Source organism: Primulina tabacum, chromosome 11 (genome assembly GCF_025594145.1).
Source record: "Primulina tabacum isolate GXHZ01 chromosome 11, ASM2559414v2, whole genome shotgun sequence".
NCBI classification, from domain to species: Eukaryota; Viridiplantae; Streptophyta; class Magnoliopsida; order Lamiales; family Gesneriaceae; genus Primulina; species Primulina tabacum.
In genome coordinates this window covers 3411555-3428236 of record NC_134560.1, presented here as the reverse complement: position 1 = coordinate 3428236, position 16682 = coordinate 3411555, and the positions used below count along the sequence as shown (strand labels likewise).

General features: G+C 34.8%; 5 protein-coding genes and 1 pseudogene across 7 annotated transcripts; 2 read left to right on the top strand and 4 right to left on the bottom strand.

Annotated features, from left to right (window-relative positions):
- Positions 1 to 111: 111 nt before the first annotated feature.
- Positions 112 to 1535, bottom strand: LOC142518169 (CASP-like protein 2A1). Its single transcript, XM_075620878.1, has 3 exons — positions 1280 to 1535; positions 1077 to 1194; positions 112 to 541 (listed from the first exon to the last, which is right to left on the bottom strand). Exons 1-3 carry the CDS (start codon positions 1495 to 1497, stop codon positions 269 to 271), a joined length of 609 nt encoding a protein of 202 aa, XP_075476993.1. The 5' UTR covers positions 1498 to 1535; the 3' UTR covers positions 112 to 268.
- Positions 1536 to 2859: 1324 nt separating this feature from the next.
- Positions 2860 to 3636, top strand: LOC142518506 (agamous-like MADS-box protein AGL29). Its single transcript, XM_075621288.1, has one exon. It carries the CDS (start codon positions 2860 to 2862, stop codon positions 3634 to 3636), a length of 777 nt encoding a protein of 258 aa, XP_075477403.1.
- Positions 3637 to 5435: 1799 nt separating this feature from the next.
- LOC142518505 (solanesyl diphosphate synthase 1, chloroplastic-like) lies at positions 5436 to 7187 on the bottom strand (annotated as a pseudogene).
- Positions 7188 to 8353: 1166 nt separating this feature from the next.
- On the bottom strand, positions 8354 to 9285 carry LOC142519065 (glucan endo-1,3-beta-D-glucosidase-like). The gene is made up of 4 exons (XM_075621957.1): positions 9074 to 9285; positions 8952 to 8986; positions 8615 to 8852; positions 8354 to 8518 (listed from the first exon to the last, which is right to left on the bottom strand). The coding sequence occupies exons 1-4, from the start codon at positions 9120 to 9122 to the stop codon at positions 8475 to 8477; spliced, it is 366 nt and encodes a 121-aa protein (XP_075478072.1). The 5' UTR covers positions 9123 to 9285; the 3' UTR covers positions 8354 to 8474.
- A 1753-nt stretch (positions 9286 to 11038) lies between these two features.
- On the top strand, positions 11039 to 14028 carry LOC142518886 (fatty-acid-binding protein 3, chloroplastic-like). 2 transcript variants are annotated; one of them, XM_075621732.1, is made up of 5 exons: positions 11048 to 11465; positions 12379 to 12480; positions 12602 to 12757; positions 12844 to 13058; positions 13709 to 14028. In XM_075621732.1, the coding sequence occupies exons 1-5, from the start codon at positions 11231 to 11233 to the stop codon at positions 13865 to 13867; spliced, it is 867 nt and encodes a 288-aa protein (XP_075477847.1). In that variant the 5' UTR covers positions 11048 to 11230; the 3' UTR covers positions 13868 to 14028. The 2 variants fall into 2 exon arrangements, with proteins under 2 accessions (XP_075477848.1, XP_075477847.1); XM_075621733.1 differs by lacking the exon at positions 12844 to 13058 and having other exon boundaries at positions 11039 to 11465; positions 12602 to 12786.
- Positions 13945 to 15919, bottom strand: LOC142518885 (receptor-like serine/threonine-protein kinase At1g78530). 2 transcript variants are annotated; one of them, XM_075621731.1, is made up of 6 exons: positions 15750 to 15919; positions 15474 to 15628; positions 15043 to 15381; positions 14552 to 14806; positions 14336 to 14469; positions 13945 to 14252 (listed from the first exon to the last, which is right to left on the bottom strand). In XM_075621731.1, exons 2-6 carry the CDS (start codon positions 15607 to 15609, stop codon positions 14070 to 14072), a joined length of 1047 nt encoding a protein of 348 aa, XP_075477846.1. In that variant the 5' UTR covers positions 15610 to 15628; positions 15750 to 15919; the 3' UTR covers positions 13945 to 14069. The 2 variants fall into 2 exon arrangements, with proteins under 2 accessions (XP_075477846.1, XP_075477845.1); XM_075621730.1 differs by having other exon boundaries at positions 15474 to 15622; positions 15750 to 15917.
- Positions 15920 to 16682: the final 763 nt, after the last annotated feature.

Below are 16682 nucleotides of genomic sequence, written 5' to 3'. Positions count from 1 at the left end.
TTCATGTTCAGCAAATTTGATACCATTTTAGATTCATGAACTAGAATTCATGAGCTAGTTTCTTGGCCAATTCATTAATTTCACAATGTATCAGAATTCAGGATTATATGAAAGCTGCACAAGATTGTAGACAGTACTCAAGAAAAATAAGCACCAAAAGAAGCACGCAACAATTATTTCTACCTTAATATTATTATCCGTTGCCTAACATTTTGGTATTTTACATGGCTAACTTGTCAGATTCATTCCGAGTCATGGGTAGATCTCATCAAGTCTGAAAGGTGGCGATTTCAATCCCTTTATTAGTGTGCACAACGGGTGCGTCGAATTTGCTGAAAAGCCTGTAGGAGGAAATGATTGAAAGGCCAGCATAACAAAGGGTTACGATGAACGTGATGGCTATGGATGCAGTGGCCTTGCGGCAGAACCCGCCGAATGAGCTGCAAGTTTCACTCCATGTTATTGTCACGTCGCCTTTGTATGCTAAGTACACCACTTCAGTAGATATGGCTCCCGCGGCAAGGATGATGTAAGTGAGCAGCTGCACTAAGCAAAGATCAAGCCATGGACATTTTCTTTCTGAATAATTTCATCAAGGGAAATGAGACTACTACTTTATAGCCACATGTAAATCACGTGTCTATGATCATTTTTCTTTTCAAATGAAAGAAATTAAAATTCTATACGTGAGAATTTTTAGACTAGTGTGAGTTTTGCTCCGAAATTACATCAGATAATTTAAATTGTTAGTATGCCCCATCGATGGAAATTGAAATCAATCAAATTTTTATTCAAATTGACTAAATAAAAGACGTTTTTTGTTTGTATTCTACAAATGGTATCTGTTGGAATAATTTGTATTTTATTAACATATTTTCTAAAAAAATCATAGAAATATTGAACAACGTCATACTAGGGATTATTTGCAAACTTACTTGAATTGGAAAAATCAGACTCCATTTAATTCAAATCATTAATCTCTAAGTCAAAATTAGGTAGTATTTGCAAACTAAAGAAACAGAGTGCTTAATCACTTTTTTCCCGAGGTAATTGGATCCAATCAATTGCAGGCAAACCTGGTCGAGGAGAAAGAAAACCCATGCCATGGACAAGTTGGACGGCCGGGGGACAGCCGCTGCAATAGCCGAAAGAAGGGAATAGCCGGCACAAATGCCACTCGCATGCACCAGATATCTACAAAAATTAATTGATTGATTTTACCATTTTACATATCACACATCCCAAAATATATCTAATTTCAATATTTCCAAGAAATTACCTGAAGGCTCCAAGATCGGAATAAGACAAGGAACCATACTCGTTACTCTGTGAATTCTTGAGCATGACAACTAGCGCCACCACGCAAAGCCCCATCGGAAGAATCCTTAGCAGCGTCTCCGCCGTGCGCATGGTGGAGCTCCCGCCGCTTCCATCAACCTCATTCGCACCCATTTCTGACGGGGAAGAACCTACCGGAATCGCACTATTTTTACTCATAATAACTCAAGAAATGGCCCTCTTTTTAACATAAGTATACTTACTGGTGCAACCACTTATAAATGCAAATGGGTGAAGTTCGGGGGTAAATTAAATGCGCATTAATGGATACCACGCTTTCCAATGTAAGTATTTTAGCTGATCCATGGATAAGTACTCTACATATAAAATCTTGGACGTTGTCATTTGCCTCGATTAGGGTTCAAATTTGATATATTATGGTAAGAGTGACGAAGATGTGAGGATGCATGCACATATACACACACACACACACATATTTAGTCCTATATATTTGAATTTTTTTGCAATTTTATGCCTTTTTTACGTGACATTCATGTGGTGCTGACACCACCCATGAAAAAAAATAACTGAAATTGGCAAAAGTTGAAAGATAAGAAATTAATACTAAAATTTGATAATGATCAAAATTTAAAAAGACAAATGTAAAACATCAATTTTTTTTATATTTTTTGTTAATAACAAAATATCTCTTGGTATAATCTATTCAGAAATGTAAAAAAAATAGAAGTGGTTCGATACAGTATATCGAATTTTTTTGTATGTATGAAATTTTTTGTATGTACCGTACATACAAAAAATTTCGGTATTGGAAAATTATACAGATATCGTATTTAAAGTTAATTTATATCCTCGATTTAAATAGTTTTCTTCAATTAATCCAGTGTTCACTCCTCTCCCAGTGCTCCATATATGTGAGAATAATTTGACAATAGCTGGTGTTACACTTGGATAGAAAGATTTCAAACACATAAATTTCAAATGTATTTTTGTCATATGACATCTTTATGTAGTATTTCATGTTAATTGTGATGAATTTCAAGTTCGCTCAATAATTTTATCATTTGAAATATATTCTATTATGTATAACTAATGTGTAAATAAGTAATGCAAGTAATTAAGATTTGATCGATTTTTTCATTGTTAACAATAAAAGTATAATTAAAATCCAAGAATTTTAAATCCATCTTCTCAAATGCATCCTAAGGGTGTGTTTGGTTGATGTGATTAAATAAGGGTAGATGAATAATCACATACTTATCTAATATTTGGTTAAAAATTTAAGATATATTAATAATCATTGGATATTCTAACTCTGACATTTTATAACTACTAACTATATAAATTGTCTTAGTTTAATTTTGATCCTTGATTTCGTAAATTAGAGCGGTGAGAGGAAGAGAAAGTCAAAATATTTTAATGAAGGAAAGGATTCTGTATTAATTATATATATCAAATATATGCTTCTAAAAATAAGTCACTCGAGATTTTCTTATAAATTCAGAGCCTTTTGATATTTTATGCTATTTACCATCACTTCATTATCTCAAGAATATACCGAACATGTTGATTGCAAAGGACAACAGCACCACCACGTTGAAGAGAAAGACCACCCAGGGTCGGAAAAAGATTGAAATCAAGAAAATCGAGAACCTGAGCAACCGGCAAGTAACCTTCTCCAAGCGGCGCGTGGGACTGTTCAAGAAAGCGAGCGAGCTCTGCATCCTCAGCGGCGCAGAAATAGCTATTATCGTCCACTCGCTGGGGAAGCGTGTGTTTGCGTTCGGACATCCCACACCCGATGCCGTGGTCGACCGCTTCCTGAAAGACATGTCAGAGCCCGGAAGCGGCGGCGAGAGTTGGGAGAACTGCGCCTCCACAGCAAAGGCACGGGAGTTTAACAAGCATTATATGGATATGTGCAAGGAGCTGGAGGCGGAGAAGAAGCGGAAGGAGTTGATCGAGGCGCAGAAGAGGACTGCGGAAGGCTATGGGTACAACGTGGGAGGAGGGTTCTGGTGGGACGATCCAGTGGATTCTATGGATGTGGAGGAGCTAGAGCAGTACATGACAGCCCTTGGGGAGTTGATTAATAATGTAACGATGAGAGCCAATGATTTGATGCATGCACAGAGTTCCAATTCTCTGTCGGTGCAGCCTTTGCCGATCACCACCTTTGCAGGCCTTTCAAGTCTGGACGTGGAGGGGTGCTCGACGTTCGGCGACACCACGTCGATTTTGAACCAGAATCCGGCTAGTACTGGTAGCTTTGATTACGGTAACAATAGTAATTGTTGCATGTTACCGAACCTTGGTGATTTTGGACAAGGGATGGGGTGAACGCAACAAAGTTAATTTCTGCTCCTTTACTCGATATTTCATAAGTTTCAAATTAGTTTATTATGTTATAATTAATTTCGTTTAGGTACATAACATATTATAAATCTGACCAGTTCGAGCCTTCGTTTTTATGTGGAAATATTGTTCATGGGTTTACAGGTTCGACGAGTTTCATAGTTGTTATTGAATTTAATGACACACACTTCCAATCAATAGATTAATACTATATATCTATCATATGGCTTTAAACAAGAATATTTATTTACATAGGAATCCCATAATCTATATTAATTATATGTGGACTTTAATTAGGTTGTTCGTTTGTAATAAAATTTTTGAATCAGCCGAATTAATTCGAGACTAAGATATAAAGAGTATGATTGATTTATTACCATATATATTTAAATGTGATGGCGGATAAGTAGTTATTTTTATTTAAGATTGGATTAGAAGTAAATTAGGACATAGATTTCTTTGTCGATTACATAGAAGGAAACACTTAATCCAATCTTAAAGTAGTACCCTTTTAATTTTGGAGTACGTCTCTCCTATATCTTTATTCTTTGTTAATACTTGTCGACTTGTTTATATAATATTTTTGACATAAAAAATATTTATGTAACAAAATTGATTTGTATATCATACGAGTTTTTGTGTTAATTTTGATTTCAACAAAAATTTTCTTTAATTTATTAATACTTTCACCAAATCAAAAGGTTAAATTCTTTAATTAATATGGATTAAAGCTTAGATCCTTAGAGTTTTGTCAGTATATTTTTAATATACAATCCCTTGTTTAATTATAAAAGCCTATGAACCCAAAAAATTTATGAAAACAAATTAAAACACAAACTATTCAATCAAATTAGATAAAAACTAAACAAAAAACTATTTAAGAATATATTTATTTTTATAAAATATCCAATATATAAAAATAATATACTCCAAATATGCGTAATGCATTATTCAAATTAAACAGAAGTACAACGCCCATTTTGAGTTGATCTTTTTTCTTTGATTTGAATTAAGTTGATATTTTTCTCAGTTTTCAAAAATAACCCCAAATATAGCCTTGTTAAGTGTTTAAAAAACGCGAAGCTCCGATTAAGCGTGAGAAAAAAAACTACTTTAGGAAAAATACGTGAATAAAAGGTCAACTCTTTGGTTGTCCATATAAAGAGTAAAAAACGTTAAAAAAAGTCAAAAAAACGCATTTTAAGTTTAATTTTTTTTAACTTTTAGCTTTTATTTTAAATAAAAAATATTTAATAATATGACATTTTAAAAATCGCGCAATGTTTTAACTCAAATCTTTCGTTTCTTTGCGACTAAGAGATGCCACTGGATAACAATCGACAGAAGTTTTATAAGTGATTAAATTCTTGATAAAATACAAGTGTCAACTTCCACATAAAAATATACTCGCTATAATTTATATTAGTGATATTGATTAAGGAAAAATAATTAGTAGAACTGTTTAATTTTTGGTGACATCATTATCTTTTGATAGAGTCATTTTTAACAAGCATGACAACCATTATTAAAGAGAATAAAAAAATCAACTTTTTAGGTATTTTCGATGCCATGGTATAGAATAAGAGAGAAAATTATTACATGATATTATTGGTTCTTCAAGACCTTGAAGAATTAGTGCACAACATGAACTTGAACTTCTTGTCTCGTATAGGTTATTGTCCAAAAATGGCCAAAATAAAGTGTGATATCAGCTACAGAAATTGCTCGAGAGTACCTGTAAAATCTGCTGTTTCTTTTGATGCCTACATGTCAGCATACACCCATCATTTTATCCGTTCCAAGTTAAATTTCGCCATTTGTTCAAGTGCCAACTTGAAGGAACTAGAGGGTAGGCATTGAAGATTTCGAACAGCTTCAACAGCCTTCTTTCTTGCCAAATCTTGTGCCCTTTCAATCCCACCACAGTTCTTAACAATATCAATGGCCTCTTCAAGAGAACCAGTCTCGGAAAATTCGGATTCGATTATATCCCTCATGAGTTTTGTTTCTTTCTCCAATGCAAAGATCACGGGTGTTGTCAAATTTCTCTTTACTAAATCACTTCCAGCAGGTTTACCTAGTTGCTCTGCTGATTTAGTAAAGTCTAGTATATCATCCACAACTAGGAACGGCAGTACATCTGCTCAATTGTATCAGCATTGACTCCACCGAATATGGCGGCTCCTTCAGTGTTAGCAGTAATCAAGGAGGCTGTTTTCTAGTAACTCTTGATTAGATATTCGTGAAGATCAACTTCACAGTCGAACAAACCGGATGCCTGCTTTATTTCACCAATAGCAAAATCTTTAATGACCTGCAACACAATTCATCAAGTGAATCTATTTATGAACTTATCTCAGTTCACAAAAACATATCAATTAGGGCAGTCTGGCCTTCCATCTGGGTCTGTCTGCCTTGTTATCATAGATAATCATACTAATTTTTTCTTTATATTTGCCTAAAAAAACTCCGACTTCAAGAGATAAAAATTCATAAAAGTGGAATAGTATTCAGTACACCTGGCTGATAAGCTTTATGACTTCAAGATTTTCGAGGTTGGTCAAGTACCATGACGATTGTGCAAACATGAAATCTCCAGCCAACACAGCTATTCTTGTACCGTCAAGTTGATGGGCGGTTTTTCTCCCGGCACAGGAATCAGCAAATCGGAAGCATTCAAAGACTTGGAATAATTCAGTGACGAGTGTTATATTACGGAATGTAAATGAAATATATCTACTGAAGCAATGCATAGAGATGGTCAGTGATTTAATGAAGAGATATGCCACAATTTTCTCAATGAGTTGCGCTTAGCCAGCTAACCTCTCCGCAGGTCACTTTCGTCTGATACATCGTCATGTATAAAACTTGCTGTGTGTATCATTTCAATAATTTCTGCCAATCTTCTATGTTCTTCGGTGTGATCCTGAGTCATCAATGGTAAGCTATAAGCGTGTGGACTTTAGTTTTGCCATAAATTGGATGCCAAATTGTACTTACTTCATACCAGCAATCCATGCAGTTGCTCTTGACACAAGGAAAGTTAAAACCGGTCTCATCCTTTTGCCACCAGCTCCAAAGATTTGCTCAACAGCAGACATCAGAACTGGATTTTCTGCACCAACGATCTAAAAGTGACTCTTGTCAGAAGCAAAAACCATTGATAATGGGAATAGATGGCTAATACATGTTAAACCATTGTGACCTGAAGGACATTATTATAGCGGATGGAATATATTGGAAAAAGCATAACAACGGCAAGTTGGTTCATGAAGGCTAACCCCAACCTCTACGTATAAGAATGACAAAACAAGAGGGGATCAAACATTAAATCTGAGATATATTTCTATGCAAAGGAAAATATTAAACTGAAAGTATAATCCAGAAAGAATGATACGAGAATTCTATGAACAATTTCCTCAAGTCACAAATATCCACATTCCAAAACAAATAATCACATATGTAGATCAAATATATACCAGTAAAATCCATCTTTTAACAGTAATACCAAGGTTAACCACCTCGAAGAAGAACATTGACGAACTAGATAGTATCTGTAGGAAGAGCAATCAAACTTCTCCGACTACATTTTACGTTGTAAAATTTACTTTGGGATGTTTTGAATACCTAATGATTACAGTCTTATACCTCTCAAGGGGATATCCGGAAGCAAGTAATATACACTGGTATTGCCCCATACAAGAAACGATAAAGCACGTTCACCGTCAGTTGGTTCCGGTACATTTTGTGCCAATTTAAGCATGCGAAATATAAGTGGAACAAGAAATGCCACACATATATGAAGTTCTGATATTTTGCAGCACACAAAGGGCACCAAATTTTCTCCTTAATTTTATAAAAATACTTAAATACCTGAACAGAATTATCAGAAGTGGTGGGAGCGGGACAGTGATGTTTTAAGACACATTTTTTTTAATGAAATTAAACATTCATTAAAGTGGTAAAAATATGTTTGTGTACAAATACACTTGATACTATAAAGATAGTAATATAATAACATCGAACCAACTAAATCAATGCATGAAACATATCACTAGCTCCTGGAATACACATGAAGATGTGGACTTTGATCTTCTTGATAATTCGTACAATGTTAATTTTTTCCTCTTCGAATATGATTGTAGTCCTTAAGCTCCAAATGTGCTAGACCGTAGCGGCTAGCGCTGCGCTTCGCATCTTCGATGGTGTAGAGTTGTCTCTGTAGACCGTTCTAAACGCTTGTAGAACTGCTGAAGGTGATCCCATAAGTTTCTTCATGTCACAGACTCAGCGAAGCCTCTGCTTGACGTACTAACGCACACAAGGCTGTTGATTGCGGGATAAGGTCTTTAATTTCATATGTGCTTTCATTCATTGCCTCTCGATTTTCTCTACCCATTCGGCGGTGTGTGCATATGAGAACCAGGAGATTTGACCACAAAAGAAATCTTGGATTAACCACGTGTGTGATAATTATTGGATCGTTTTGATTTCCGATTATTAAAGAATTACACATTTGATGTGTATTTTTTAAATAAATAATTGTGTCACGAAATTAATACCCCGATCAATTATAAATTTTCAAAGTAAGTAATTCTGTAATTGTCTCAATTATAAATCATCGGCGCCAAATCCTTAATTTGATCACGATTTAACATAGGAATATCCACTTGACAAAAATGTATAAAGTAGTCAGCACCAATTTATTGTAATCACGATATATATCTTGTAATTTGTACGTAGTAACCATCTTCTTTACACACTAAGTACTAAGTAGTAGCATCTGTATGATTACTTAAATTTCTGGTATACAAAGCTTCTAGCTAGAACTGTTTCCCAGTATCATTGTAGCTGCAGCCTCCATAGCCTGCATGCAACCCAAGAAGATTATTTTGGGGCCAATTTCTGTATTAAAAACTGCAGATTGTTTTTTATTACAACATATATAGAGGCGGGGACTTACTTGGATCAGTGATGACACGGAGTCCAGTGCCTCCAAATTCACAGTTCCAGTATTGCCTGTCCCTGGACTGGAAATACAGATTCATGACTACGGAAGCGTGGTTGATGAGATTATTCGGTAAGTAGCAAGCACCGCCCGGCTGAATCACCCTGCAGTCGGCCAGATTGTTGCAGGCGTATTGGATGTTGTCATTCAGAGCGACCTGCTCGCTCGAAGGTTTTGCCACGCACCAATTCATCTGCAAGAAAATATATACGTGTATATCTTATGTATTGCTTGTCTTTTAATTTACATTTTAATTTGAGCTGAATATTATAAGTTTTAGTATTAAGCACACCTCCTGCCCTCTGGCCGATCTCATTTGGGATACCGCTGCATGCATGCGGATAAATGAGAATTTTAGATGTAAATATGAGCATTTTCAAAGCTCTGATCGAATTGATTGAAAACAAAACCTACCCGAGACTGAAAATAGCAGGAAGAAAAGAGAGACAAATGCTTTAGCCATTGCTGCGATATCGACCAGATTAAGAGTTGTACGACGATATATTATAAAGAACGGACGCCAACTGCTACATTCCTTAAACAACGAGACATGGCATTTAAGTAAATCTGGCAAGGAAAACAAGAATGTTGCCTAGAAGGGAAAGTTACGCACTGGAGTATTTCTTATTTAACTGCAATAAATAATTGCCTTGGATCGGAGGCGTTTCTTCATTTCATATAGATAATAATTTCGACATTAACTTCAAATTCCAAATACCTTGAAAAGGTTACGGTGTGTTTGGTTCTTTCAAAATATGAATTTGAATTTGGATTTAAAATTTAGAATTGGATTTGGAAATTCAAGTATTTGAAATTTCATTTTGGCGTTTGGTTTAAAATTTAAAAATAGTATTTACAAATCTATTTCTTGTTTGGAGAAAAAAGGATTCAAATTTGGAATTTTAAAATTTTGCTAAACTATCTTTAGAAATCATCTAAACATAAATATAATTTGATGGGATTTGGATAAAAAAGTAATTGTATATTTATAAAATTCAAATCCCACCAAATCTTATCAAATTTGATGGGATTTGGATATACTAATTCAAATCTCATGAAATTCCATAAAATGCAATGCATTTTGTAGGACCGAGCGCTTGCCGTTTTACTAAAAACTATAACTAGTAGTAATGGTGCAACTCAAATCTTTTAAACCGCACAGCAGCTCAAGCATCACGGTTCATTCGCTCTACTAAGCAGGGACAATTATTGCACCCAACAATCTCCCTCCCAATAATTGCACTCTTTGCAATCAATGGAAATCGAACCCGTGACCTTAGCTCTGATACCAATTGTAGGACCGAGCGGTTGCCGCTTTACCAAAAGCTATAGCTACTAGTAATGGTGCAACTCAAATCTTTTAAACCGCACAGCAGCTCAAGCACCACGATTCGATCGCTCTACTAAACAGGGACAATTATTGCTCCCAAGACATTTTTAAAATTTCAAACTTGACAACATTTAATTTATTATTGATTTTTCACCCATTTTGTTTTGAATAGACATAAATATATAAATTATGTTTAGTTTAGAGAGAGAGAAATTTTATACACGAGTGGAAAAGGTATATGAAAATTATGAACAGATAATTAAATTACAATGCATCAATAGGTTTACTAAATCGACAAAAGAAACAAAATATTATAGATTTTTTATATGATGAAATTCTAAATTTGATAAAAAAAAAATGATTCTTTTTTTAATCAAATAATTATGCTTAAAATTCAAATTTATTTTGAGCAGATTGGAGATTTGTAGGTTTAATGGAGAGCTCTACCAATTTAAATTTTTCCAGAATTTAGCAGATTAAAATTTTGTTGATATTAATATCCACCTATTATCCATATCTATATGGATATATTATACTCCGATTGAATTTCACAAAATATCCTCTTAAATATCAAAGTACTTTTTCAAATAAAAAAAATTTCTAAAATTTTTCTTAATACTTATCTATATTTTATTTTAAAAAAATAATATTAGTTTTAGTAATAAGTTCTCAAGGATTGAATGTTTGACGCTGTCATAAACTATAACAGATCATGATGATATAACTCAAATCTTTTCAATAGTATAACATTTCAACTATCACATTTCAATTGGTCTAACATAGAGCGATAATAATTGCACTCCAGCAATCTATATCTCAATAATTATATTTTTTTACTGTCAATAAAAATCGAACTCACGAATATCTCATGATTTTGATATTAATTATGATAAATCAAAAATTATATTCGATAATAATCATGTAAATCAAATCTTTAAACTTATCCAACCACGCACCAAAAGCAGGGCCTCAGTCTGATATTGACACTACTGTGACTTTACCGTCCGGCGGTGGAGATTTGTATAAAGACACCAACTTTGTTCAAGTTCCGTCCGGCGGTGGAGATTTGTATAAAGACACCAACTTTGTTCAAGTTATTATCACTAAAGTTAACCTACGAGTGATTTAAACATATTTATGGCACACCTAATCCTAAAGTCTAGCATACATGCGTCATATATTTTCCTAAATGCAGCTGGGATTAGTAATCCAACTCCTTCAGACAATCACATTTACAGAAAATGGCTTCAATTGCGGCAATGCCCACCCAACTTTGTCTTTCCTCGCCCACCAAAATCAACTCCCTTGATGTGAAACCCAAAATCTGCTATCTTGAAAATACTCCAAGCAAGCCGTTATCTTTCTTGAACAGGGGCTTAGCCTTTTCCTACTTATCCACTTTTACGATTGTCCCTATCGAGAGGAATTCCAGACTCCACACTCACGTCTCACCAAATGCTGCTTCATCTTCTTCTGGTAAATTATTGTGTTTGTTTAGGAAATTCTTGTGGACCTGTTAGTTTCGTGTCCTAATTAAACACAAGAAAAAGGTATCCTTTTTGTTGACTTGTTTGGAATGCGTGCTTCGCTTTCTCAAAGTCCTGGCAGTTCCCTTTTTCCTCCAAGTATCTGATTTGGTTGGAAGTGTGTGAGGTTTACATTTTATGGGACTGTTGCTCCAATGAAAAAAAATATTGTATCTGTAATTTTCCTAAAGTTATTAATATCGTCCCCCTCACGAATTAAACTCGGTCCTCGACTCATTTTACAATTATTTTATACGACGATGAGTTGCCAGTAATATTAATCATGGTTTGAATGTAGATTGTGATAATCATGGACATGTTAATCTCAAGTGGTAATTTAGTATTAAAATTGACTGCTGAAGTAGTGTAAATCGCACTGTTGTTGTGAAACACTTGCAGGTTAGTCTAGCAATCTTGATTTGATGTTCAAATCTGCTTAGAGGAGAAGCTAAATGGATGGATATTGCTTATATTGAACAGGACTTTGTGAAATTTGTAACATTAAAGATCTAAGCGTAAAATTTTATAATGATACTGCATGGCTGATCAACATGAAATCTTTGTCTTCTGGTGAAATTACTCTATAGCCTACTGGATGGTTAAGCCTCATGAGTTTATAAGTCACTCTTTAATAAACTAAGGAATCCAACTTATTCTGCTAATACTCCTTGCAGATTTAATAATTTGGCATATGCTAGTACAAAAATTATGAGTTGTTTTGTAGCAAATGACTACTGGTACATTTATACGCATAGACATGGATCATATTTACTGAAACTTGTTTGTAAAAACATGTCTACCTCTTCTTTGTCACGTTCAGCAGTCTTGTCAATTATCTAATAACATTAATGTCTTGACTTCAGTTGTGGATCCAGAATACATAGAAGAACCTGGAACCAATGTGAAATTTCAATCGTCGCTTAGCCTTCCTGGTTGCTCCTCTTTATTGTCCTTTCTAGGAGCTGGTTAGTTGCTTCATCTGTTCCAAAGTGTAACACATTGTTGCAGAAGCTTTTCGAAATAAATTATCTTTATTTCTCATGCTTTTATGGGCTATAAAATCTTTGCCCTGTGTTTTATTTTTAGGATATAGGGAAAAAGTCTTTGCAATAATCGGAGTTAAAGTCTATGCTGTGGGACTATACGCAAATCCAACAATCTTTAGTAAGTTAAGTGACTGGAAAGGGTGTTCATCTAATGAGTTACAGCAGGATTCATTGTTCTTTGATGCTATTTTCCAGGGTAATTATCTTCAAAATAAGCATTTTCAGGTAAGCGAGAGAGCGGAGGGTTACCAAAATTGACTCTATTCATTTTATAAAGTGCAGCTTCTCTAGAGAAATCACTTCATATTATTCTGGTTAGAGATGTAGATGGTAAAACGTTTTGGGATGCCCTCAATGAGGCTCTCTCTCCCAGAATCAAATCACCAAGTCCAGCGGATGCATCTGCATTATCATTATTCTGTAGCATTTTTCAAGGGAGGCCCTTAAAGAAAGGAACTTCCGTATTTTTGACTTGGTTGGACCCAACCAAAATACTTGTGAGTTTGAAATCTTTTCTGGCAATAAATTTCACCTATTTTGGCACTGAAAATAGGCAGTTCTTTTCTTTGAGCGGTGTTGGATAGCAGCTATTGCATCCATTCCCTTTGTCACATGAGGCTCCCAATGTGATATAACAATCAAAACATGACGCCTACATTTGAGTTATATCATTACAACTAGTTAGAAAATGGCGATGAAGATCAAAGCAGAGATGAGTTGCATTATGAAAGCCAAAGTATATTTCTCATCTATCGATTACAGTCAAGACTCCTCCTTATTTATACATTACTACCACTAATAGATAACTGACAAGTTGAACAAATCTGCAGAATTGTTACAACTGAATAGCAAACTAATATTCCTCCACAAAGGAATAAATCTATCTATTAAATTCTCTCGGTTCTTCTTGGATTTGGACTGGATCATTCTTGCAAACTTTATGGGCTAACTCGAGTATGTTTGTCAAGGGTCTGGACTTCGTATTTCTTGGGCTAGATCCTTATCTCAACTAGTTATAAATTTTGATACAGGTGCTTGGTTCTTTGAGGTGACTGAGAAAATGATATATTTATTTCCGTTACCGCTCTACTTGATCAGTAAACCTCCCATTCTAACATATCAGAATTATTGAGTTGTGATTTTGTAGGTTTGTGTGTCGTCTGAGGCTATGCCTTCTTCAGTTGATGCTACAATTGAATCGTCAAATGTTGCATCTGCTCTCTTTGACGTGTTTCTTGGAAGCAATCCAGTTTCCCCGTCATTGAAAGATTCAGCTTCTAATGGATTAGCCGCAGCTTTAAAGTAAATGAACATTCTTTTAGTTCAAATTTTAGTCGTTTTGTTCCCATGTTAGTTTGGTTTGATAAACCAGAACTTTTGTGATTGAATCAAGTTTTGATGTATCTATTTATGTGAACGTACTTGGTATCAATACATTGAAATGATACAATGCACATTTTTCATATATCTTAAGAAGTTTGAGTACAGTTGCAAGTTCCTGATCTAAATTATTCTGGTCTTATCTGCACTAGAATCTTCACTACTTCAGCCATTGTGGGTCGTTGGGTGGGCTCTGGCTCAAGGCACATCAGTGCTATACCAAACACATGGTTAATTTCGTCAGCTGGACAACCTTCCAAAATGCTGTCTAGTACACATTCTTCTCTCTTTTCTTGGACAACTGTCTTAACCTGCAAAAATATGATGTTTGACCAAGTTTATCCTTGAGAGAAGATTGAAAATATGTACTTTCGGAAGATTCGAAAAGTTTTACCCAGGTCACCAGCTTTGTTCCCTCTTCTATGAATGATTCATCCGTTGGCTTTTTCCCCGTTAGAAGCTCTAGTAACACAACACCAAAGCTGTAAACATCTCCTTTTGCTGTTGCTTTCCCCGTGTCAAAATATTCTGAAGAAGAGCGAGCAAAAGATCATTGAACATTTCTGAAATGAATAACGTTGATGACGTAGTATGTGACTATTTAGCATACCAGGAGCCAAATATCCAAAAGTTCCTGCAACTAATGTCGATACATGAGTTTTATCCGGTTCCATCAAAGTAGCTAATCCAAAATCGGATATGCGCGCCTCCAAGTTATGATCCAACAATATATTACTCGACTTAATATCTCTATGTATTATGTGAGGAATACAGTCGTGATGGAGGTAGGATATTCCCCTCGCGGCTCCAACTGCTATTTTGTATCTTAAGGGCCAATCAAGAATCATCTTGTTCATAGATTTTCCTGCATAAAAACGGTACAGCTTTCAGCTTTATCATATCCTCCAAAATCCTTCTGAATTTTATTAATTCATTCCTTCTCGACATTTTAGAAGCTAATAACATTGATTTAGTGGTGACTTTTAGCAATCAAATTGTAGGCCTAACGGCGATGTTACACCAAGAACTGCAGTTGCTAATAACTATGCAACTTAAAATCCAAATAACAAAATTTTAAAAGTTTGATCTTCGTATGCATACCGTGAAGAAGCATATCCAAACTGCCGTTGGGCATTAGTTCATAGATAAGAAGATTGTACTGAGGAGCAGCATAGTAGCCATGAAGGGTTACAATATTGCGATGCTTAATATCCCCCATAGCTTCCAACTCCCTCTCAAAACCGCGATCGTGCTCAGCACTGAATCTGTTGAGTCTTTTAACAGCAAAAGATATGGATTCATTTACCATCAGTTTGTAAACTGTCCCGTAACCTCCGGATCCAATGACATCCTTGTTGCTCAGTTTCATTGTCTTCTTTAAGAACAGTTTTGTTTCTAAAGAATTGGTCCTCGGTGATCTAAACAATACTAGTTTCCCACCTGTTTCCCGACATCACAACACATTTTTGTTTCCAACTTGAGGATCACGATTTAGATACCAAAGATCAAAGGTAATTAGAAAGAGTCACTACCTGTGAAACTGTCTTGGAAAACCATTTGTTTTCTTTTCCATCTACGATAACAGAGGATTGCCATGATAATCTTTGAGATAACAAAAGCAACAACTCCAATTGTGATGTAGATCGGTAGCATTTGCGTGTTTTCCATTTTCAGTGATGGCCTGAAACTTTGAATATTTGAACCAGTATCGTGTATATTTTGATTGGTTAGGATGTACTAACATGGACTAGATACTGCTGGATCAATTATATAGTCCATGCAGAAGCTAGCTTAAAGTTTGAACATACCTCTGTTATGCTCTCAATTGAAGAACATCAGTTTTTTGAGAAGTGCAAACATAACAATTTGAACAATGAGTTGGACGGTCGTTGTTTACAAATTAGGCTCTTTCTTTATAGTGTTTTCCACACTGAAACAGGAAAACTTTGGTTCATATATAAAGAAGATGTCGGTTCACCTTGGGGTCAATGAGTAATGATTACTCCAACGTGGAGAATATATTATTACTGGGTTTTGAAGTTAAAACTTTGTCTCTACCTTATTATTGCTAGTATTTTCATAATCAAAGCTTGTGATTTCCACAGATGAGTTGAAATATGCATATATATATATGTATATTTGAAAAAATTGCCAACCTGTTGTGTTGTTCACATCATTAATAAGGGTGGTTAAATGTTAGAACTTTATTGGTCCTATATGTTCAATGTTCATTACCAAAATAGGAGGTATTTTGTGAAGCAGTCTCACGAATTTTTATTTATGTCAGATAGGTTAACGGTGTTCATATTTACAATAATAAGTGATATTTTTTATTGGTAACCGAATTAAGAGATCTGTCTCACAAAATTGATTTGTGAGACCGTCTCACAAAAAAGTTGTGTGTTATAAAAAAGAGTTTACATAGACAAAAATATTAAAAAAAAAAAAATTTACACGGGCCGCATGTCTGCATGATCTGTCGATTAATATATGATGGGGAGGATAAAATTCAATTTCAGAACAGCATTAGATTTGAGATTACAAATAAGCTCCCATACCATCTCATCTTTCATGTGATTAAGATTTAAGAAAGCCTTCTTTTTATCTTCCATAAAAAGTCATGTGATCCCAAGCTTAAAAAGTTGATGAAATTATTTTATTTTCATTTGTCACATTGTTAGATATTCTCAATTATTGAGCAATTACACATTGGGTGGATCAAGAAAAAATAGAAATTGTGG